The sequence below is a fragment of the Westerdykella ornata genome (genome assembly GCF_010094085.1).
Source record: "Westerdykella ornata strain CBS 379.55 unplaced genomic scaffold EI97scaffold_11, whole genome shotgun sequence".
NCBI lineage: Eukaryota > Fungi > Ascomycota > Dothideomycetes > Pleosporales > Sporormiaceae > Westerdykella > Westerdykella ornata.
In genome coordinates, this window is record NW_022986861.1 from 480,264 (window position 1) to 500,948 (window position 20,685).

Here is a 20,685-nt window from a genome sequence, read left to right on the forward strand (position 1 = left end):
GGCGAGGGGAGAATCGCTCGTCCAGGGAGGAGAGAAGACGCTGCGAGGATGCTGGGTGCAGAAGACGCGTGCGGAGGTTGCGACGAGCGATCTGAGGCGGGCGGCCAGAGCGACGTGACGCGATAGCGATGCACGAAATAAGGGTGAATATGTCTAACAGGTAGTTTACAAAAGAAACAGCGCAGATGCAGCTAAAAGAGCGACATGGAGTTGGAGCGAGCTGGCGAGGAGTCGGGGCGAGCAACCATGGCAGCAAAGAACAGAGCAGAAGGAGGAGGGCAGCAGCGCAGAACGGCGGAGCTGGTGCTGGAGAAAGCTTGACGGGTGAGAGCGGTTGAAATGCTGGCGATGGATTGCTGGAAAGGGGACGGCACGCCCAGTCAGCAGCCGCTTACCCATGATTGGCCGGGCCACAGCAGCAGAACGTGTCATTGCGCCAGGGGCTTGTTGGGGTTTGAATCAATTTATTTTATTCTTCATCAAGTGGCCAACAAGATCTCAACGAAACCTGAATTCAGCACTTTGCCAACGTTGCGTGCTTGTGGTTGGACAATGGCAGCAGGCTTTTTTCTTCGTTAACAGGAAATCAGGCCCAATCGATATCGAGACGTGATGGATTCTTGTTGCACTTTTTGAGAGCAAGCAATGAATGAAGAAATTCAGCACGCATTGAGGCCGGAAATGAGCAATTCTATATCGCCCTCGAAGCTGCAGATGGGCGAATACAGCGTTGTCACAAAACACCAGAAATAGACGGGACCTAGGCAGTTATATCTTCGCTAGATGCAGAAATCCGGTTCAGTTCCCTATGTATCACAGTAGGTGGTGATGTCAATGGCGCGGGTGTACCCGGTGAAGGTCCGGATCACGTGATATTAAACTCCCTTGATGCAGATGCTAGTCTAGTATCCTGTAAACCGAGAAATCCGACAACGCCTTCTGAAAGGTGTATCTATGCTCGTCTCTACACCCTCTCCCACTTAACCAACCTCCTCAGAAACGGCGTCAATTGGCCCACAGGCCCCTTGCCATCCTCTGCAGACACCGCCGGAGCCGTAGGATCCACACTCGTCGGACTGACGTGCAGCAGCGCAGCCTGCCTCTCCACCTGCCCAATCTTCCACGCCCGGACGAGCCACAGGAAGCCAGCGGCGCCAATGTACATGAATCCCGTGAAGAAGATAGCGCCCGTGTAGCTGCCGTTGTTGAAGGAGACGAGCTCGAGGGCGATGGGCTCGGAGACTGACAACTGATTAGTTCCAACTCCCGACTCTGCTGATATCAACGCAACGTCTCGAGGGAGTAAACTCACAAGTCGTAGGCAGCACCAGCACCAACCACGTAATGGACAAACTACTCGGCAGATCCACCAGCCCCATAATCTCTGTCCAGACAGGCCCGACAATCGCCCAGAAAGTTCCCGCGACGCATCCGCCGATGACGGCGAAGAAGACCAGGACCCCGAAACTGGTCGCGAACATCCACACGACCAGCGAGAAGAAGCCGGCCAGGAACGTCATGCTGGCGGCCATGTTGACGCGGCCGAAACTATCGCTGAAGTAACCTATAGGCGGGCGCCCGAGGCCTTGTCCCAGGTTGAACACGGCGCCGATGATGGAGCCTTGTTGCGCTGTCATGCCCACGGTGCGAGCGTAGTTGGGAAGCGAGAAGAGGAGCACAATGTAGCCCAGCATGCTCAGGATACCAAAGGCAAGGAGGCCCAGGAACTCCAGCTTCTTGAACAGCCGGTAGTCAAAGGAGAGCTGGGAGCTTCCAATCTGCTTATTCCGGTCGCGGATGATGATGGCGCAGCACGTATTGACGACGCAGGCGATGATGCCTAGGATGCGGAAGGCCCATGCCAGGGAGATGTTGCGGATCATGGCTTGCGCTGCGAGACTGTAGACGAGGCCTCCCAGTCCGCTTCCAGCGGCGGAGACTCCGTTGGCCAGACTCCGCTTCGTGGTGAACCATTGGGGGGCAATGACGACGCTGCCGACGAACAGGAAGCCCATGCCCCAGCCGAAGCAGACGCCCTGGCTGAGGAAGAGCTGCCAGATGCTTTTCGCAAAGGAGGCTCCAATGAGGGAAATGGTTTGCAAGAAGACGCCAATCAAGAGCGTGGTGCGTGTGCCATATAACCGCGTGGTCATTGTTGCAATAGGAGAGACTATAAGGGCCTGCGCAATGGAGAGGCCTCCGACGAAGGCATAGTGGAGACGGGTGGCCCCTGGGAAGACATTGTTGGCAAGATCTACGTGGTGTCAGATATTGTAGTAGAGGATTTATGCAAGCCACTGGCAAAACTGCGAATAGAAGTAGTACGACAAGGTGTAACGAAAGTTCACTTACAAAAAGCCAGAAAAACCCCATATGCAGAATTCATTCCCCAAGTATGCCTGCATCGAAGTCAGTCTCCCCTATCCAGTCATTCATGTCCTTCACCACTCGCATCCGCAAGAAAACCCCCGTACACAATTTGGAGATAAAAATGAACATAGAACTTACGCATTCAAGATCGAACAACAGGCAATCATCCTACTCAATCGTCAGCATCCAACCCTTCTCCCTCCCGCATTCAAAAGACTCACAGCCATCCAATCCCCCCATCCGGCGGCTCATCCACCTTCTTCTCCTCCTGCTCCTTCATGCCAACATCCTTCTTCTCCTCTTCCCTGTCTGCATCCACATTTGCCATACTCATGACATCCACGTCCTTCTCGCTGCTCTTTCCACTACTGCCCGCGACCTCATTATTGATATTTTCGTCTTCGCCGCTCCCGTGCTGCTGCTGCTCCTGTGCCTGACGGGGAGGCGGGTGACTCCTCGGCATCTGGCACCGGAAATAGAAGTGCCGACGATGCGGCCGTCAGCAACAGAGAATATTCAAGTCCTGAGAAGAGCAAGATAGATACATCAAGTACCAAAAAAGCACGAGAATGAAAGCCACCACGGCGAGGACCTCTGAATCCTCATCAACAAGTAACAGAAACGAAGAGTCATCAAACCTGGAATCAAAATATGTCGGAGTTGAATCTTCCCATAAGGCGCGTCTTATCCGCTTTAGGCAGGAAATCCATTTCCCCACACCGGGGATAAGGCAGGTAGGGTGATTGGTCAGCATGGCACCGAAAAGCAGTTGGTCCAACGACCGACATAGCCGCCAACATCCGGCCGACGAACTGGTAGGTGCTGTCTGGGAGCGTAGACGGGAAATATGCTCCATGTCGTGTCAATATTTGTCGAGGGACATCGCAAGATATTGGAATATGAATGGTAGTAGAGAGTCATTAATACATAGGAGAGTGAAGGGCAGATTGTAGTCCGTCCGGGGAATCATCAGATATCTAATAAAACAACCAATTTCAAACCAACGTGATGTGAAGAGGAAAGACGAGACGTCTACTCCCGGCCTCACGGCTCCTGGCCTTTAGCGTCTCGATTCGCACTGCTCCATAAACCGATATATCCCTTCAATCCCCTGGTACTCGAGCGGGGTGTGGCCGTCCTCCGAATAGGCCTCGACATCGCTCGTGTGGAAGCTTCCATAGCCAGATGGAGACGAAATCCACGGATTCTGAGCCAAATCCTCGAATTCTTGGCCATCCTCCGACTGGGTTGAATACGTCTCCGGATTCTCAACAGGCGCATCCTCCATCATGTTGCGCCAATCCAGTGGTTGCTGACGGCCCGAGACCGATTTCTCGTAAAAGGAGCACTCGGACGGAGTCCTGCTGGGTGCAAACGGGAATAGCAGCGCAATTTCCGTGCCTACAAATGCGTCAAAGTCTTCATCCTGGTGAATGACGCCGCGCTGGACGCCCAGTTCGTTGCAGAGCGACTCCACAGTCATGGAGTCACAGCCTGGGAAATGCACCTTGAGAGTCGAAGCATCGTATGTGATTGGAAGGTCGCCCAACTCAGAAAGTCGCTGCAAGTCTCGGAGCACCGCAGCGAGCTCTTTGACCGCTCGCGAGAAATCCACGGACAGGATGTCCAGGAGCCCCTCCTGGCTCAAGCTCTCCTTCTCCTGGGCAAAAGAGCTGAAGCCCTTGATCGAGCTCAAGGGACTCAGAGCTGTGATGGTTGGATTGATGTTGAAACTAATGAAGGATCCAGGCGAGGCTTTTGGCACTCGTGTGAGGGTGCGATTGACCTGATCCTGCAAAGCCGAAACGGTTCGGTACCGCTTCTCTCCAGTACGGGGGCTAACGCCATCGAATTGGGCCTTTTGTCCTGATATCGCAAAGGCCCTCATGGCCTGAGATACATTTTGGATGACCTGCGCCGGAGCGGCAGGGCCATGCGAGAAGTACCTCGCACCACCTACACGTCCAGAACCCCAGGCATAGCCTCCGGCCGTCCTGCCAAGCGTACCACCGGTCAAGTTTGGACGAAGAGTGGAAGCAAAAGGCGCTCGCCCGGTTTGAGCAGTGACTGCTGAGCCGATTCTGGACTTGGGCAACACTGAGCGGTCGTACTTCAACCCCGAAGAGCGGGCGCCCGACGTTGTGAATCGTCGAATGGTAGCGCTAATGGTACTATGCGTGGTGTACCACCTTCCCTTGCTCTGCTTGAGCAGAGCAATCCGGTGGAGTGGGTGGCGAGGCGCATTCTTGACAAGAACAGGTCGTAATTGAGCTTGAGTGGGTCGACTCGAGGCTGGCAGTTGATTCTCTAGTAGCTTCGCAGCATGATGCCAGGCGGCCCTAGAACGGGGGTTAATGCTGCAGTCATATCAATAGGCGACGAGGAGAGCCCGACGTACTTGAGCAGCTTCGCGTTCTTGGCCACCAGCTTGTGGAGATGGGCCACCGAGGCCATGGTCGTAGTGGGAACCACAGCCGTGGTAAAAAGAGGTGTGGGAAAGAAAGTGAGAGGTCGGAGATGGTGAGGAGGCGACACTGGTTCTTGTACTTGTACTTGTAATAGGGTTGGGTGCGGGGGTGATGGCCGGAATGTGGCGCAGCACGTCGCCACCCAAGTACTTTCCAGAAGCAATTGCTAGAGTGACGGTGCCGCAACGGACCGATGGAGGAATACACAGTCGCACGGCCATCAAAATGTCACCCGCCATGATAACACCGAAAAAAAGCATTCGGACGGATCGTCAGACGCACATATACTTTTTTCCTTCATACTTTACAAACCCACGCTTATGGCTCACTAACGCCCAGTCGCATCGAGAACCAGATGGTTGTACTCGCGATGAGCGAGCCCTACAGACAGGCATGGACAGGAATGAGAAAACAATGTCGCGAGGTGAAGAGCCACGGAGAGAGTTCAGAATTGATGCAAGACACCCCAATGCCATTCCCAGCCCCGTGAGAAAAAGAAAAAACCCTAGTTTTTCAAGCCAGGTATCTGGCACGAAAACTGCATTACAGAAACACAGCTGTCCGAGGGTCGCCATGAGCCATCGTCTAATGAGAACGAAGTGAGAGAGAAGAGATGCATCAGCCAAGCATGCCATGTAAGAACGCCACATGAAAACCTTTTTGGAGACATTCGAACCATATCGATCGTCCCGGGCTGAAGATTGGTGAAATTAGAATGTATGGTAATCCAGACCAGACGGACAGGAGGTACCACGAATCGTACGACCAGCAACGGTCACGAAGAAGGCAGAGGGTATGGAATAGATACAATATCGCCGACCTGGGAGGAGGTGCAGATAGGTTTTCCGGTTTATTCCAAAGCGGCTTTCAGTTCCGAATCCAGTGACTCATCGATAATTTTCCGACTTCGATGGCTGAGGGAACCATTTCTATAAACTGACCACAGCTGGAAAAAGGCAGGCCTGTGGCTATCTCTTTCCGATTTGACGACTTCGAGATAATCACGAGCGACCATTGGCTATACAGTTGCCTGAGTAGCAGTGATTCTCCATAGTATTTGATGAGGTTTCTTAGGCCGATATAGGAATCTCGTTGCGTCGAGTCCTCGTGGGCAAAGTGACAGAATTCTTGATACAATCGAAGGTTGAAGTTGCGGACAAGAAAATGGGACCAAACTGATATAAGACATCCATATCGTAGGGGCAGGTGCCATGGACGGCGTTGTCATGCTGCTCGAGCGCTTTGAAACGAAGATGGGTATATGTATAGCATTCGTAAGTGGTATCGAAAGGGAGTGAATCGAAAGGTGCATCTCGGCCTCTGACTCAGAAGAGACCCATAAGGCGTGACAGTGGAAGAAAAGTGCGCAAACGGGCTCAAGCATCTCAGCGGTCCTGAGGTCGGCTTTCATGACTGCCGTGGGCATCAGCGCTGGTCCAGCCGGTCAGGGCGGAAGCCAATGCGCTTACCCCCGTTCAGTACTGACGCCGTCGACCTTCAGTGCGAACTGCTGGTGACGTGTCTCTTCCAAACCATCTTGCAGATCGTTGTTACTGTCAAATGATCCATTAGAACGTGTTCCTGAGGCAGAAAGAGGTGGATCTGGCACCTGCGGCTGCCCGCGTATGTGGGCAATGACGCTTAACGTCTCCACCTGTGCGTCAGGAAAAGAATCGGGATCGCCACTCACAGCCTTGGTCGACATTTCGTAGTGCCCGTTCACACCGACGAAACCATTGATGCCGTTAGGCGCCTGACCATCCAATGCACCATTCTGCGTGCTGTCTGCTTGCTGCAGCCGAGTCTCCGGGTTGTTGCCAGCGGGGAAACCATTCGCCACTGTCGATGAAGTAGAGTACCCAGGATAGGGAGCCGGATCGAATCCATTCATGTGAAGGACCGGAGGACTCTGCAATTCCGAACCATCGTTCTGGGCAGACGGGTCACGCTCCGACATTGACAAGACCCACTGTTGCCAGCCCTCTCGCCTGCGCACCCTTTCCCTACCATCCACACCAACACGGAAATCTATGCTTGGCGCATTGTAACAGACGAACTTGAGGAGCTCCATGTCGGTTGTGAGCTGCTTTACCCGGTTGAAGTCGGCAATCACGCTCAAGAAGACATAGCCCTGTGAATCCATGTGCTTCCGCAAGAACATGTCCTTGCAGAGATTGTCAACAGAGAAATAGTATTCCCTAGAGTTGTCAGCTCGTGTAGGTAGGTTGGTCCCAGAATACTCACACTTGGGTAGTGACCAAGGTAATCAAACTGTCGTAACCGTAGGGACTGTAGGGAACTGCACTCATTGGGCTCATCATTTGATAGTCGTACACGCCCGACATGAAAGTCTGTATAGGAGGGATCTGCTGTGCTCCAGCGGGATAAGCAGGAGCCCGTCCATAGATACCGTCGCCAGCCACAGACTGGGAACGATGGCCGCCACGATACGATCTGTTCTGCTGGCTACCAGCTGAGAAGTAGGCATTCTGATCTGGGTGGAAAGTCGTTGGAGAACGCATTGCGAACGTGGACGAGCCATGCATATTGTTCGCATGGCCATTTGCAAACTGGTGGCCTGCTGGATTCTGGAAAGGTGCCCCACGCGGTCCACGCCCAGCGCCGCGCGCACGGTCACGACCGGAGAAGGACCCATACTGACGACGCTCATTCGACGCAAGTCTCGACTGTCCATTCTGGGCAGCATGCGGATGGGAGGATCTCCGCTCTCCTTCGTCGGCAACTAGAAGGATCGTCAGCACGAATTCAAATGGGGTTGAAAGTTACATGGCGTGGACTTACGCTCCGCGTGGTTTGCGGTTGAAGTACGCCGGTCGTGCGAGGCATCTCTGCCTTGACCGGTTCCTTCACCCTCCTTCCTCTTTTCGCCTTGATGAGTGACGTCCCCTCTGCGGCCCTTGTTTGGACGTTGGCCATACTGTCGGGGGAAGGTGTTGTTCTGGGATGCAGACTGGGAACCTGACCCGGCCTCTGCAGGTACCGAGACCCTCCGACGCCCATCAGCCTCCGTACCAGACATTGTCTTGCCAGGCTTCTCTTCTCCTTGTACCGTGGACCTCGACTCGTTCACTCCGGAAGAACCAACACTGACCGCTCTTGCTTCCTTTGCAAATGAATCACGTCCGGAAGACACGTCGGATCGCCCGCGTTTACCAACGTCTCCATTGGTCTGGGGAGCAGAAGCATCTTTCTCAACGCTTCCCGAGCTTCCAGGCATGTTGCCATTCCTTCCGTTAGCTTGAGAACCTCCACGGCCTCCTCCTCTGCCGCCCCGTCTGGACGACATCGTGCTCGGTAACGGTGTGTTGAAGACCACGGTGGGCGTGTAGGGAACGGGCACCCATTCCTGTTTGCCATGCGGCCGGCTTGAGGAAGGCTCCTTGCGTTCAACATCGGTCTTATCTGATTTGCTTTGCGCCTTTCTCCTCTCTTCATCAACGGCAATGTCTGGTGTAGGCCATGATTCCTGATCGCGATCCGGCGGTAGAGGAAGAACGCTCGCAGCGGCCCTGGGTTCCTTGTCTGCGGGCCGGCTTTTATAACCCTTCCTCGCCTTGTCCGAATCCAGCTCCGCTTTGGATTCCTTCCGTCCTGAGGATGCTCTCTCATCGTCTCGTCCCTTCGGCCTGAAGTCTCCTGACACGCCCTTCTCCTTCGCATCCTGCCCTTCACTATGAGAGATACCCTTAGCCGCTTTTTTCGTGGGACTCAGCGGTGACTGTGCTGCGTTGGCGCTCGCCGGGGCAACACTGGTATTCACCTTGGGTGCAGCGATTTTCTGGGCTGCCTTTGCCTTGAGCTCATCTGCTCTGCGCGCCCAAGGATTCACAGCAGGTACAGGAGCTTCTTGTAAAGGTTTGATGGGACCCTTCTCCGAGCTCTTCGCCTTTGCCTTCTCAGAAGACTTGCCAGACTCGGAGATCTTGTCCACGGAAGTCGAAGCCTGCGATTTATTCTCCCAGTTGGAGGTCGACTCCGAGGATGCATTCTGTACGGACGAGACATCGTCATCTTTGGCCGTAATAGAAGAAGGAGCACCCGAGGAGGGCGAGGTCACCGCAAACGTGGCAGCAGTATCCTGAGGCCCCTGTTTTGACGGGACCTGGACCTTCTGGGGTCGGGTATCCCTCTTCTCGTCGCGCGATTCGAGTTGCTCTGCATCGTCTGCCCAGCTAGGAACTGAGGCAAGCGGTATGGCAGTGGAATTCGTCGCGTCGTCTTTTGCCGGCGTCGATGTCCCAGAAGGCTGTTTAGCGGGATTCGACGTCGCGTTGTTCGAGAGGCCCTTGGCAGCTTGCGCATACGAGAAGGGAACAGGTGCAGATGCGCCGTCGGCGCCGGTGCGGTTTGTCGATGCTGTCATGTTGCTTGGTAGGCCGTAGATGGCGTGGGAGTGGTCGAACTTCGCGCCTGGAAAAAAAAAGGTGCAGCTCGTGCGCGCGGCCCCAAGGGAGCACTCGTGGATATGTGCGCCAGCAACAGGCGGCTTTTGAGGTCCGGAGAGGTGCCCTATCGACCTCTCCGCACTGAGAGCTTTTTGAGCTGACCAGCGAGGTCTACCTGGCTTGGTAGGGACGTTGGGGCAGATTGTGTCGACTGGTAGGGGCAACGTGCGTGCTTGGAGAAAGGCGGAAGGCGCAGGAAGGGACCAGCAGCGGCGAGGTCGTCGTTCCACGAAGGGTTTGTTGCGTGTTTCACAGTAAAGGCCTTCACACGTCTCGTGGTGAATCTTGCGCGATCAGCAAATCCCTTGGCGAAAGAGGCAACAAGTTGTGTGGTGGCCAGGGAGTTGGGGGCAGGTGCGGGTGCGAGCTCACAGCAAAAGAGCGCAAACACGGTCGCGGTGGGAGGTCGAGGGGGGACTTTTTTTTGCGCGGCGGTGGGGAGACGGCAGCGGACGGGGAGACAGGCTGAGAAAGAGTAAGAGCAGATGGCAGTGACTAACCTTTTGTGACAGACGCAGTCAGACTGGGAACGTTGCAATGGTGACAGCAGCCAGGCGTTGGATGGAGCGGCAGTGGAGAAAAAGAGCACTGCACAGGCAGCTCTAGGCACAGGGTCCGACGTCAGACGGAGGCGCGGAGAGCGACGGGAGGGAGGACGGGCGGGGAGCACTGAGGAATCTCGACAGACGACAGCGGGCGACGGGCGGCGTGCGGTGGACGGGCGAGGCCAGCACGGTCGGGTCGACGAAAGAAAAATTTGGCCTTGTCGTGTGTGCGGGAGAAAGGAATATTGGCGGCGGAGGGGAGGGGAGGGGAGAATAATGTGGGTGGGTGGGAGTGGGTAGGAGTGGGTATCGGTAGGAGCAGAGAGCAAAAAGGCAGGCTCCCAAGCGCGAATTTTTTGGTGCCCTCTCACACTACGACCCTCGCTCACTTCGGCTGGTCTTGTTTCCCTTGACTAGTCTAAAGGGAAAACCCCGAGCCCCGAGGCACGAGCTGTACTTGTAAATAATATCTAATAAGACGGCACCCCGCCTGGGCACACAGGGCTACACACTATTTAGATTATCATTTCGCTGCTCGTGTGCGAGCTACTCATCATTATTGCCGGTGTGGCAATTTGTGGGCTCCACAGTCGTCGTGAAAAGTGAGTCTCTCACGACAGACAGCCTTGTCCACAGTTTCTACGTTTCTTACTACTGCCTTGTTGGCCAACACCCGGAAATGGTCATACCCTAACACAGTACTGTGTAGGTAGCAGCCCGAGCACACAGTACTGCTACGCCAATACGCCAATACGCCAATACGCCAATACGCCGTCCCTCCAGCTTGGCTGCCCCGCATCGCTGCTGTCAAGCTACCTGGAGTGTAGGAGGGAAGGGAACCAATGTGTCTTGTCAATCGCGGTGCTTCACCTGGGGACGCGGAACGAGGCCAATGATGCCCTCTCGGACCCTGCCAAGCTGCGCACCTGGATTGATCACTTGCGAAAATATAAAGCACGCTGCAATGTTGCTCACGGAAGCATTCTGTAAGAGTTTCCGCTCATCGAATAGAATGAGAAAGGGATCTCCATCGTATCGGATACTCCCAGCGTGTGGAGTGGGTTGGTTTCCACCTGATTATCACGTGACTGTCGATTATTTTATCGAGCACCACTGGCACGGCTTTCTCATTATCAATCTGACCGGTGGAGTTATTAGGTACAAGTCGTTTACCACTTTGCAGATGAAAAACCTGGCCTCGTTCCCGGAAACTCCCTCTTTGTCAACCAGACTTCCCAGGGTTTTAGATGGCACACTCCTAAATCCGTCCCAAGTCAGACTCCTTGCAGATTTCTTCCAATGGCTCCGGCAGAATCAACACGCCTGTCGCACGTTGTCCCGTTCCGGCCCGGAACCGAAACCTAGTATGTATTTCCCGGCATATGCCAAAAATACACCGTACAGTGTCCTCTCTAGAAATAGTCAACTCCTCTCTCTATAATTCACCACATCTCCGCGTCTTCCATTTACCCCGTCAAGCCAATCTAACCACCTCGGACCTCTGCACCCTCCCCGTCTGCCTCGCCCATGGCACAATAAAGTAGACGTACAGCGCTTCATCATCCATTCCACATGCTCCCTGCTCCTCTCCCTTCTCCTCTATCAATCTCCACCCCTTCTCATTTCCCTATATTATAACAGCACGTTGAACAAACCACCCGGCCGCATTCTCCTGCCCACCATCCCCGCTTCATCCATGGATTCCGCGGTCCCCCTCTCACGTGCGCCGCACCTGCATCCAAATCCTCCCGCCTTGCATACATATGCACGTCTGCCCTCCTGGGGAAATGGCAGGAAACGAGTTCCATATAGCTTCTCATCTGGGGTTGACGTAACGGCCCGGTCCCTGCGTGGAGGAGCTTGAAGCCCTGTATGGCTAAGCAAGTTTTCGTTTTTATATACCGTCTTAATATCTAATAGAATTTGAGCTGCACTGCTGGGATTGCTGGAAGAGTGTTCATTAGGCCGACTATTCTTAGCAGCGACCTAGATCTGGGTGATGTGTAATACGCTGATGGGAGCTGCAGAAGGACTTCCTTTTTGGAGGCCAGGTGTTGGATGGGCAAGGATGGAGCTGCCCTCCTTCTAGTGACATGGGCACCAGATTGCGGAAGATGAGGTGAAAGAAAATGCGGCAGTGCTCACTGGCTCATCTTGAAGTGAGCGAGAAACACCCAGCGAGAGAGTCACATGATTAGTGCACTTTGATACCTAGGTAGCCAGCTACCTAGGTACCTAGGTATGCAGGTACGAAATAATGCAGCTGCTCCGTGGATTGTCTCCAACATTGCTATTTGGTGTGACTATCCTTCACAGTCTAACCATATTCTCACGTTCGAAGAACATGTCTTGAAGAGCCCTCTTCGCAGTTTTTCCACTCCCTAGTATCTATCGTACACTACACCCCATCCCCCAACGCTCCTCCAACCATGCTAAAACAACCAATATTCGACATCCTACTCAACCTTCCCCTCCTCCCCACCCCTCGGGTCCTTCCTCCTCAAAACCGCCACTCCCTCCACATGCCCCGTCTGCGGGAAGAAATCAAACCCCCTCAAACTCTCCACCTCGTAGCACCCTTCGCCCCTCCCACACCCGCCATCCACGCTCTCCATGCCCCCGACCAAGACCCCGACATCCCGCGCCTGAGTGTGCACATTGCAACTCACGTACACGATCCTCGCGGGGCCGTACTGCACCAACTGCCGCAGGAACGACTCATCGCAGCCTTTCCGCGGGGGATCGATCATGACAACCGTTTCGTCTGCGGGGGTCGAGATGTTGGCGAACAGGGCCGCGGCGTCGGCGGCGAGGAATTTGGCCTTGGTGGCGGGGAGCCCGTTGAGCTCGGCGTTGTGCGTGGCCGAGGCGATGCTGGAGGCGGCGATGTCGATGCCCAAGGAGGATTCGAAGAGCGACGAGAGGGTGATGGTGAAGAGGCCACTACCTGAATAGGCGTCGATGAGGTACTTGATGTTGTGCGGCGGTGGGGGCAGGATGTGCTCGCGGATATACTGGGTGAATCGAGGGAGGATGGAGTTGTTGTTTTGGAAGAAGGCGCCTGCTGGGTTGACGAAGCGGAAATCATCAATGTACTCTGTGGTTTTGGCGTTGGGGTCCGTGACGCACGTCTTCTTGTAGATGAAGCCGTCCCCTTTATCCTCGATGACGGTGTTGTCGTCTTCGACGTCCCTGGTAGGGTCGAACTCCGATTTGGCGATTCGTTCTGTGTGCTCGCGCAGGAGCAGTGTGGCGCCTTTGGAGTACTTGGGGAGTTCGGCGGCGACGCGGGCGCGTTCGCGCTTGTTCCCCTTGCGGACGGCGGGCGTGCCGATGGGGCAGTCTTCAATGTCCATGGTGATTCGGGTGCCTTTTTTCATGAAGCCTATGGGTGGCATCTCCTTGAAGGTGCGTTTGATGCCGTTGCGACCGTCGCTTCGCCTTGCGTCAGGGGGGCCATCGAAGTGCGGCGTCAGTTTTGTGCGGTACCCGTATTCCAGGGGTGAGCCGATAGTGTCTCCTATGGTGGGGATGAGCTCGGGCGGGAGGTTGGAGAAATTTCTGTAGGCCCTCTCCACTATGCTCTTCTTGTGTGCGAGCTGGTACGAGTACGGCAGCATCTGAAACTGGCACCCCGAGCAGCTCACAAAGTAGGGACACTTGACCAGGGAAGCGTCCCGGTGCGGCGAAGGCGTATTGACCTTGACAAAGTCCGCCATGGTGTACTTCTCCTTTTCGAAGTGCTTAAACACCTTCGCCGTGACAACATCCCCAGGAGCCGTGAACGGGACAACATAGACCTGGTTCGATTTCGAATCCTTTTGGAACCCAATACCGTCTCCAGTGGACGAAATCTGCTCAATCCGCACCTCGATTTCCGTAAGCTTCTCCGGAAGCTCCTTCGCAGGCGTTTCGCTCCTCGCCTCTTCCCCATCCTTCAACTCCAAAGACTTCAACAGCGCATTGACATCCTCTAGCAACACCTCCTCATTGCTCCCGTTGGTTTTGAGGATCTTACTGCTATCACCGTGCCCCTTCCTCATCCTCTTATTCTTGAACCGATAACTTCCCCGTGATTCCTCCTGACTGCGCAAGGGACTCTCTGCATATCTCTTTCCCTTCGTCTGTGCCTGTGAAGGTCCCAGCCCATTACTCTCCACGGGCGCAACATTCGCCGCCGAAGATGCCATTCTGTAGGAGCACGAAAATACCGAGCTACTTCTGCTATTCCGCACAAGCAGCGTCCGCAATGCTGGGCTTGAAAATCTGGATATCATGAACCTATGGAAATGAAACTCGATTGTCGGAACATAAAAAAAGTCGTGAGCGGTGAATTGCCCAGATCATACTAGCGTCCTTACCCCTGCAGCGACTCAGGAAACCGACGCCCAACCCCGGCACGCTTAGTCATTCAATTTTTCGGAGCAGCTTCAACCACCATTCATCGGAGGACGACGACCAAAGAGGAGAATTAATATTCCCACGCCGCCCTTCCTTTCCCTTTATCGCCAATTGGGGTCTTTGCACCCCCTCCCTTCTCTCAGGCGCACTACCACCATGAGCGCCTGCAGATCCGCGCGATGTCTGCTCTCCAAAGCCACTGCGGCAGCCGGTAGCCCACTCGGACTCTCGAAAGGCACCTCGAAACGCACCTTCCACAGCAGCTCCCCTCGTCCCGCACGGAAAAGACGGCCCCACTACCCCAGCATCAAAGCCTCGGACCTCAAGATCCTCAACGAAGACGCCCAAACCCTCCTGCCCAAGTACTCGGACGCGGAGACCCAGCTGCTCTCGAACCGCTACACGCCCTCGCAACTCGCCGCCATCAAGGCCGCTGAATCCGTCATCGACCCGCGCGACGTGCTCCTGCAAGGCTCCCAGCGGACGGACCCCTGGCGCCTGCCCTACCACAGCGACCTGATCGAGGTGGACAAGATCATCGACCACGCCGAGAAGCTCGACGTGCGGGACACGATTCCCCAGGGCAAGAAGAATGTGCGCCTCGCCAACGCCGTGGAGCGCGACGCGGCCATCAGCAAGATTGCGACGGAGAACCTGGCCAAGCTGTACCCGGGGGGTCTACCCGACGGACAATTGACGCCCAAGCAGCAGGATGAGCTGGAGCAGGCGGTCGAGGGCGCCATGATGCAGGCGTCGCTCGACCCGCGCGCCATCTACACGTCCAACAACAAGGCCGAGTTGGCGGCGCTGGCGGACCCGAGATACAGCGTCGTCCTGCCCGACCTGCCGCGGCTGGACTCGCGGCTCGCAAAGGCGACGCGGCGGCTGTCGAGCGAGGAGCAGGAGGATCCGCGGCAGAAGCGCATGCTGCAGTATCTGGGGTGGGACAAGAGCAAGCTGAGGCAGATTCGCACAAAGACCCTCGTCGTGCACGGCGTCGTCAATCAGACGCGCATGGGCAAGATCCGGTCCATGTACTACCTCACCATTGCCGGCAACGGGGATGGCCTGCTCGGCGTGGGCGAGGGCAAGAGCGTCGAGCCCGAGGAAGGCAGGAAGCAGAGCGTCATGGCGGCGATACGCAATATGCGGCCCGTACCGCGATATGAGAATCGCACCATCTACGGCACGTTGGAAAAGAAGATTGGCGCGACCAAGGTGTTGCTGTATTCGCGGCCGCCGGGTAAGGTTTTCTCTTGTCACGTATCTTCGTGGCGTTCCGATTGGACTAATTCGACCTCGTAGGTTTCGGTCTCCGCGTCCAACATCTCATCTTCGAGCTCGCCCGCGCGGCGGGTCTGCAGGATCTCTCGGCCAAGACGCCCCGCTCGCGCAACAAGATGAACGTCATTAAAGCGACGTGGGAGGCGTTGACGAGCCAGAAGCTGCCGGACGAGATTGCGAGGGGGAGGGGGAAGAAGCTCGTGGATGTGCGGAAGGTGTACTATGGGGGCAGTGTGCATTAGACGTGCATTCGAACAATGATTGCAAACAAACTCTAGATGTATTACTATGAGAAGGGAGGGGAGGGGAGATTCTGTAGGATAGGTGATAGGGAGGGAGGGGAGGTGCCCGTGTGTATAGCATGTAAGCAGGCAGTTGTGGGTATTGCATATGTATATTTTGGACGTCGACACTATAGAAACGCGTATTTACCGTCTTGGGTATCATAAACACCATGTCTTCCCCCAACCCGTACACATTACTTATCCAAATCCCCAACCGCTCGTCCACTATAGTATAGCTATCCCATTCATGCACCTCCTACCTGCCCATCCCATCCCATCTCAACCCCTCCTAACTTTCTACTCCCCACCCTCCTCGCCCTGAATCTCCTGATTCAGCACAATGCTATACACACTCGCTTTCAGCAGCGTGAAGACCAGACTCGTCTTGCGCTCCAGCCCGCGCAGCGCGTCGAGTATCTCGGCGGACGGGTTCGTGGCGAGGTCCGAGAGGAGCGTTGACATCTATGTGTACAAGCATGTGTTAGTCTCCGGTACCGATCCATGGTTACGGGAGGGGTGGCAATGATGGAGAAGACAGCAGAGGAGAGAGAGAGATAGAGGAGAGGAGAGGAAAGCACGTTTACTCACCTCATTCAAATTCCCAACCAACCGCGCATACTCATCCAGCATCTCCTGCTCGAGCGGCGACAGTGTTTCCGTCGGCGAAACGGCGCCTCCTGTCACTCCAGGTTGCCCTAGCTCTGCTGCTCCTGCTGCTGCCTCCGCCGACATGGTTTGTTGGACTGTTATGTATCGTGTACTTTCGTCGCAAAGGTTTCTCTGTCCCGTTCGTAGATTCGTTAGGTTTTGGGGTGCGGTTTGGCGACGGAAAGTGGGGTGCGTGGATTAAAGAATGCAACAATCGCCGAGAGGAAGGACTGGGGGAGATATCCAACCGGGAAAGCTGTAAAGGGCAATTGTGTACAGCACCCGTTGATGCTTGCTTGGGTAACAGAGGTGGGTTCGGTGTCGCAGACCCACACAAGTGCACACTCCGTAGACTTGTCCAAGGTCGAAGAAGCTCTGCCGGAAGTTCCTTATATTGAGCTGAGAAAAGGGAGTACAATTCACTCTTGGGGATGGTGTCAGTTCTGAAGTTGTCCCAAGCTTGTGTTCCAAATGGTCTTCCACGGGAACGTGTTTCGGGTCAAGCTCGATCTAAACGATAAGATAAGATCAATCAGATAAGATATTCCTAAGATGAATCTCCTGGCATCATCACCATGCATCAATCATGTTATGAAACTGCCATCACTGGACCGACTCGCGAAGATTTTCAATAGTTCTACTCTACCATTCCTCTACTCCACAGCCCTGCCTGGCCTTCATCCGTCAACACTCTTCCTCTCTTTTCAACCCCACAAAATATGGCATGGCTTCCCTGAGCAAGTTGCAATCCCGCATACTCCATTCGGCACTCTACAACTTTCCTACCAGTCCAACGGACCCCTTCTTTTTGCGAACCGCATGAACAAACAGCCCGGAGCGGGGGAAAAGGAAAGAACAAGAAAGAAGGGAAACGAAAAAAATGCAATGAACACGCCGTAATGTGAACAACCAGAGAGTACCTCAGTCTACCAGCAAAGGAGTGTGAAACTAGGAGGACCGCACACAACGCCTCCCAATGACGGAAAATGCACAAGAAATAACAGATGATGGAATGAATGCTCCAGAAACAAAGAACGAGAAGCCTTGGTTGCAGAAACCGGCATGTGCCGTCTGCACATCCAGGGATGGAACTGGGCCTAAGAATGGGTGTCAATTGCATCATGGTCATCGCCGTCGTGATGCAAGGTGACGCTGTTGAACTCCTCAAAGGGGTCTGCAACCTCGCCCATGGGGGTAGCCAGACCAGAATCCAGGGGGACGCCCTTGGCTTTCGCTGCGCTGATATCGACACTTTCGCTTTCTTTTACGTTGCGGAAGTTGGGCGTTTCAACACCACGGCCTTGATGGGGTATTATGGGCGGTTTCATGTGGCGCAGGAGCGCCCATTGCGTCGTGCGAAAAAAAGGGTGGGCTTTCACGTCAGACGCACCGGCGCGAGAGCCAAGACGCCGGAGCTCATCCTTGATAAGAAGTTTGCGTATGAGTGATTTGCACAGGCTGTTCCACAGTCAGCAGCCGACCCTGTAGTCCCTTCATGAAGAACTTACTTGGATACCGACGGGGCTCCCGACCCCTCTGGGAAGGGCACGTCGTCGCGTAGGATGTTTGCAAAAGTTGCGTTCCGGTTCTTACCCTTGAACGGAGTGGTCCCATAGAGCATTTCGTAGATCAAGATACCTAACGTCCACCAGTCGACGGCACTGGTATGGCCACAGCCTTTGATGACCTCTGGTGCAATATACTCCTCGGTCCCTACAAATGAGTTCGTCCGGAAATTCGCTATACACGACTTGGTATCGATTGTGGGAAGGTTCGTCGACGACGTCCCGTTCCGCCCGATGATCATGGTGGGGCGACCTCCGGGATCCGACTGTTTGGACAAATCGAAGTCTGACAACATGATATGGCCTGACTGATGCAGCAAAATGTCTAAAACGAGAAAATCAGCATGGATGTCTGTGCACCAAGGGTTCTACACACTTTCAGGCTTGAGGTCCCGGTAGATGAAGCCCATCAAATGCAGGTACTCAAGGGCTGCCGTCACCTCGGCTGCGTAAAATCTGGCCGCATCCTCGTCTACACACTTGTTGGGACGCGTTTGCAGAGCTGCGACGATTAGCAAGGCATGGCCTACAATCTTATGCGCGAACCTACCTCTGAAGAATTCTCCACCGCTGCAGTACTCCATGCACAGATAGAGATGCTCTTCTGATTGGAAAGAGTGGTATAGAGTAACAATAAAGGGGTGGTTGCTGGTGGCTAGAATCTCCTGTTCGGCCAATGCTCGTTTGATCTTGTTACGCTTGATCATCTCCTTTTTACTGAGCACTGCCACCTGTTAGTCTGAGCATCTATGAACGCCGGGCCAGCCAAACACACCTTTCATTGCGTAGAGTCTGCCCGACTTCTTCTCCCTAACAAGATAGACCTTGCCTACATCGCCCTTACCGATGAGCTTGATCTTGTCGAAACTGCCGGGCCCCACTTCCACATTTCGGACCTTGATCGAGTTGGAGCTATATGTCCTACGGAAAGCGACGGCGTTGCGTATTTGTCCGGGAGAGGGAAGGCCCTTGGAGGGATCGATGGGCACCAGACGGTTGGAATCGACGGCCGATTCCGACTCGACCATGCTCAACGTTGACGAGTTGGCATCCTGCACCAGAGGCTCCTTGCCGAGCTCAGCGGTTTGCGGCCTATCATTATTCTTGCCTGACGCGAAGAGACCTTGTGCATTTGGAGCCGAGGCTACCCTTCGCAGCTTCCGGGCCAATTCCTCCTTTCCAGCCACGGTCGCTTGGTCGTTGGCTCCAGCTGCAGCATCTCCTTCGATGATGGGTACCGAGGGGCTATCAGGCGGCGACGGAGGAACACTACCCTCGTTGTGGTGACGAAGGGCGGGAGGACCCTGATGTTGAAAGTAAGGATTTGCGTGGGCGGTCGGGGAGACCCCGTCATCCAAAGGATTCCCTTCGCTAGCTACAGTGGCCGAGCGATTGCGGCCGATATGAGGGAGGAAGGACTGGCGGAAGCTCGCTTTGTGACCGTTCCGCGTGGAGGAATGGGTGTCGTCGGACTGCTTGCGGTCCTTGGCATCAGCGCCATGGCTGTTGATGCGGAAGAAATTCTTGATCTTTTGCCCGACCTGGCTATTTGAGCCAGACATCTGCTTGTTTCCCGACACTGGCTGGCCTGTAAAGGTTCGCTTCTCGGTCACCGTGGTGTTACTGGAGCCGAACAGGTTTGTCATGATGACGGCGGTCCAGCGAGGGGATCGGACGGCGAGGTAGCCGGCAGTGGACTATTGGGAAGCGCGGCAGGCGAAAATGCGAGGGAGAGTGAGAGAGACGTGTGTAAGATTGCGGAACAGTCTAGGTGTTCAAAGAGCCATTGGCGGCGGTGTTGGGGTTGGGAGGAGATGTTGGATGGGACCGGGGGGCGCGGCGGACGCTTCGCCCAGTGAGTGGCTGGTGCAGCGGAGCGGAGCAATAGTCTAGCGGCGGGCGGCGACGGCTGAAGTACTGGTATGAGGGGTTTCGTGAGGCGATGACGAAGATGGAGCAGACGGTTACTTTGGGACGGATGGGGGACACTGTCTCGTGTCCACCAAGGGAGTGTGGAGAGAAAGGGAAATGTGGTGGAAATGGCGGTGCCAACGGGAGGCGGAAATCCCAGCCCTTCAGAGGTTGGGTGTGGGCGTGGGCTGTGGACGTGCGGGAGTGGGAGTGGGAGTGGGAGTGGGAGTCGGCGTGGGAGGCGGCGGCGTGGAGAAGTGGAGACGGGGAGGAGGTTACAAAGAGGTCTAGGTAGGAACGTAGGAGTAGAGTAGTTAGAGGATGGGACAGCTTCGGCAGCGGCGACGCACGGCGATGTACTTGTCGGAGATGTAGGTACAGAAGGACCCGGTACTTGTTAAGTACTGTGTAGAGTATTCTATCTATGCTGTGAATGGCAGGTTGTACACCTTCTCTTGCATTTGTCTGGTCGCCCCGTGTTGGGCCTCGGCCTTGATTGGTCAGCATCCTATTATCTCCGTTTGCCCATGACATTCCACCTTCACCACCACATTATTGCCGTGCAACCACCTGTAGCGGACACGCCATCACCATCAAAACTCCAAAAATCTAATTGAGGTTGCTTCCATTTTTCTATCATAATAGCCTTGACCATGTGAGCAGAACTAAAATCCTATCATCCTTATCCACCCCTCGTCTCCTTGTCCTCGGTGTCGTCGATGTGCTCGAGCAACCAAACCGAC

At 54.9% G+C, this 20,685-nt stretch overlaps 8 protein-coding genes across 8 annotated transcripts; 2 read left to right on the forward strand and 6 right to left on the reverse strand.

Moving 5' to 3' along the window:
- Positions 1-964: 964 nt before the first annotated feature.
- EI97DRAFT_377920 (MFS general substrate transporter) lies at positions 965-2,650 on the reverse strand (the record flags this gene model as incomplete). Its single annotated transcript, XM_033795635.1, has 5 exons — positions 965-1,242; positions 1,313-2,254; positions 2,353-2,399; positions 2,509-2,538; positions 2,592-2,650. 5 exons carry the CDS (start codon positions 2,648-2,650, stop codon positions 965-967), a joined length of 1,356 nt encoding a protein of 451 aa, XP_033653741.1.
- Positions 2,651-3,430: 780 nt separating this feature from the next.
- EI97DRAFT_458691 (uncharacterized protein) lies at positions 3,431-4,824 on the reverse strand (the record flags this gene model as incomplete). The annotated part of the gene is made up of 2 exons (XM_033800932.1): positions 3,431-4,709; positions 4,769-4,824. The coding sequence occupies 2 exons, from the start codon at positions 4,822-4,824 to the stop codon at positions 3,431-3,433; spliced, it is 1,335 nt and encodes a 444-aa protein (XP_033653742.1).
- A 1,254-nt stretch (positions 4,825-6,078) lies between these two features.
- EI97DRAFT_52301 (uncharacterized protein) lies at positions 6,079-9,564 on the reverse strand. The gene is made up of 3 exons (XM_033802875.1): positions 7,641-9,564; positions 7,083-7,581; positions 6,079-7,036 (listed from the first exon to the last, which is right to left on the reverse strand). The coding sequence occupies exons 1-3, from the start codon at positions 9,220-9,222 to the stop codon at positions 6,304-6,306; spliced, it is 2,814 nt and encodes a 937-aa protein (XP_033653743.1). The 5' UTR covers positions 9,223-9,564; the 3' UTR covers positions 6,079-6,303.
- An 856-nt stretch (positions 9,565-10,420) lies between these two features.
- EI97DRAFT_52434 (uncharacterized protein) lies at positions 10,421-11,386 on the forward strand. The gene is made up of 2 exons (XM_033802876.1): positions 10,421-10,451; positions 10,559-11,386. The coding sequence occupies exon 2, from the start codon at positions 10,742-10,744 to the stop codon at positions 11,288-11,290; it is 549 nt and encodes a 182-aa protein (XP_033653744.1). The 5' UTR covers positions 10,421-10,451; positions 10,559-10,741; the 3' UTR covers positions 11,291-11,386.
- A 919-nt stretch (positions 11,387-12,305) lies between these two features.
- EI97DRAFT_450533 (tRNAmethyltransferas-like protein) lies at positions 12,306-14,039 on the reverse strand (the record flags this gene model as incomplete). The annotated part of the gene is made up of 1 exon (XM_033800289.1): positions 12,306-14,039. One exon carries the CDS (start codon positions 14,037-14,039, stop codon positions 12,306-12,308), a length of 1,734 nt encoding a protein of 577 aa, XP_033653745.1.
- Positions 14,040-14,301: 262 nt separating this feature from the next.
- On the forward strand, positions 14,302-15,944 carry EI97DRAFT_433609 (37S ribosomal protein-like protein S5). The gene is made up of 2 exons (XM_033798430.1): positions 14,302-15,493; positions 15,556-15,944. Exons 1-2 carry the CDS (start codon positions 14,407-14,409, stop codon positions 15,774-15,776), a joined length of 1,308 nt encoding a protein of 435 aa, XP_033653746.1. The 5' UTR covers positions 14,302-14,406; the 3' UTR covers positions 15,777-15,944.
- Positions 15,945-16,124: 180 nt separating this feature from the next.
- On the reverse strand, positions 16,125-16,475 carry EI97DRAFT_352548 (DASH complex, subunit Dad3; the record flags this gene model as incomplete). Its single annotated transcript, XM_033794863.1, has 2 exons — positions 16,125-16,280; positions 16,407-16,475. Coding segments are annotated over 2 exons (225 nt in total), but the record flags the coding sequence as incomplete, so codon positions are not given.
- A 989-nt stretch (positions 16,476-17,464) lies between these two features.
- EI97DRAFT_52456 (serine/threonine-protein kinase-like protein nrc-2) lies at positions 17,465-19,825 on the reverse strand. Its single transcript, XM_033802877.1, has 5 exons — positions 18,807-19,825; positions 18,582-18,755; positions 18,408-18,533; positions 17,975-18,356; positions 17,465-17,924 (listed from the first exon to the last, which is right to left on the reverse strand). Exons 1-5 carry the CDS (start codon positions 19,675-19,677, stop codon positions 17,564-17,566), a joined length of 1,914 nt encoding a protein of 637 aa, XP_033653748.1. The 5' UTR covers positions 19,678-19,825; the 3' UTR covers positions 17,465-17,563.
- Positions 19,826-20,685: the final 860 nt, after the last annotated feature.

Coding starts and splice junctions, on each gene's coding strand:
- EI97DRAFT_52301 (XM_033802875.1), bottom strand. CDS start 9,222: ATGACAGCATCGACAAACCGCACCGGCGCCGACGGCGCATCTGCACCT. Junction 7,582..7,640: donor AACCGCAAACCACGCGGAGC/GTAAGTCCACGC, acceptor CGATCCTTCTAG/TTGCCGACGAAGGAGAGCGG. Junction 7,037..7,082: donor ACCTTGGTCACTACCCAAGT/GTGAGTATTCTG, acceptor TGACAACTCTAG/GGAATACTATTTCTCTGTTG.
- EI97DRAFT_52434 (XM_033802876.1), top strand. CDS start 10,742: ATGATGCCCTCTCGGACCCTGCCAAGCTGCGCACCTGGATTGATCACT.
- EI97DRAFT_433609 (XM_033798430.1), top strand. CDS start 14,407: ATGAGCGCCTGCAGATCCGCGCGATGTCTGCTCTCCAAAGCCACTGCG. Junction 15,494..15,555: donor GCTGTATTCGCGGCCGCCGG/GTAAGGTTTTCT, acceptor TCGACCTCGTAG/GTTTCGGTCTCCGCGTCCAA.
- EI97DRAFT_52456 (XM_033802877.1), bottom strand. CDS start 19,677: ATGACAAACCTGTTCGGCTCCAGTAACACCACGGTGACCGAGAAGCGA. Junction 18,756..18,806: donor CAGACTCTACGCAATGAAAG/GTGTGTTTGGCT, acceptor AACAGGTGGCAG/TGCTCAGTAAAAAGGAGATG. Junction 17,925..17,974: donor GGAGCCCCGTCGGTATCCAA/GTAAGTTCTTCA, acceptor ACTGTGGAACAG/CCTGTGCAAATCACTCATAC.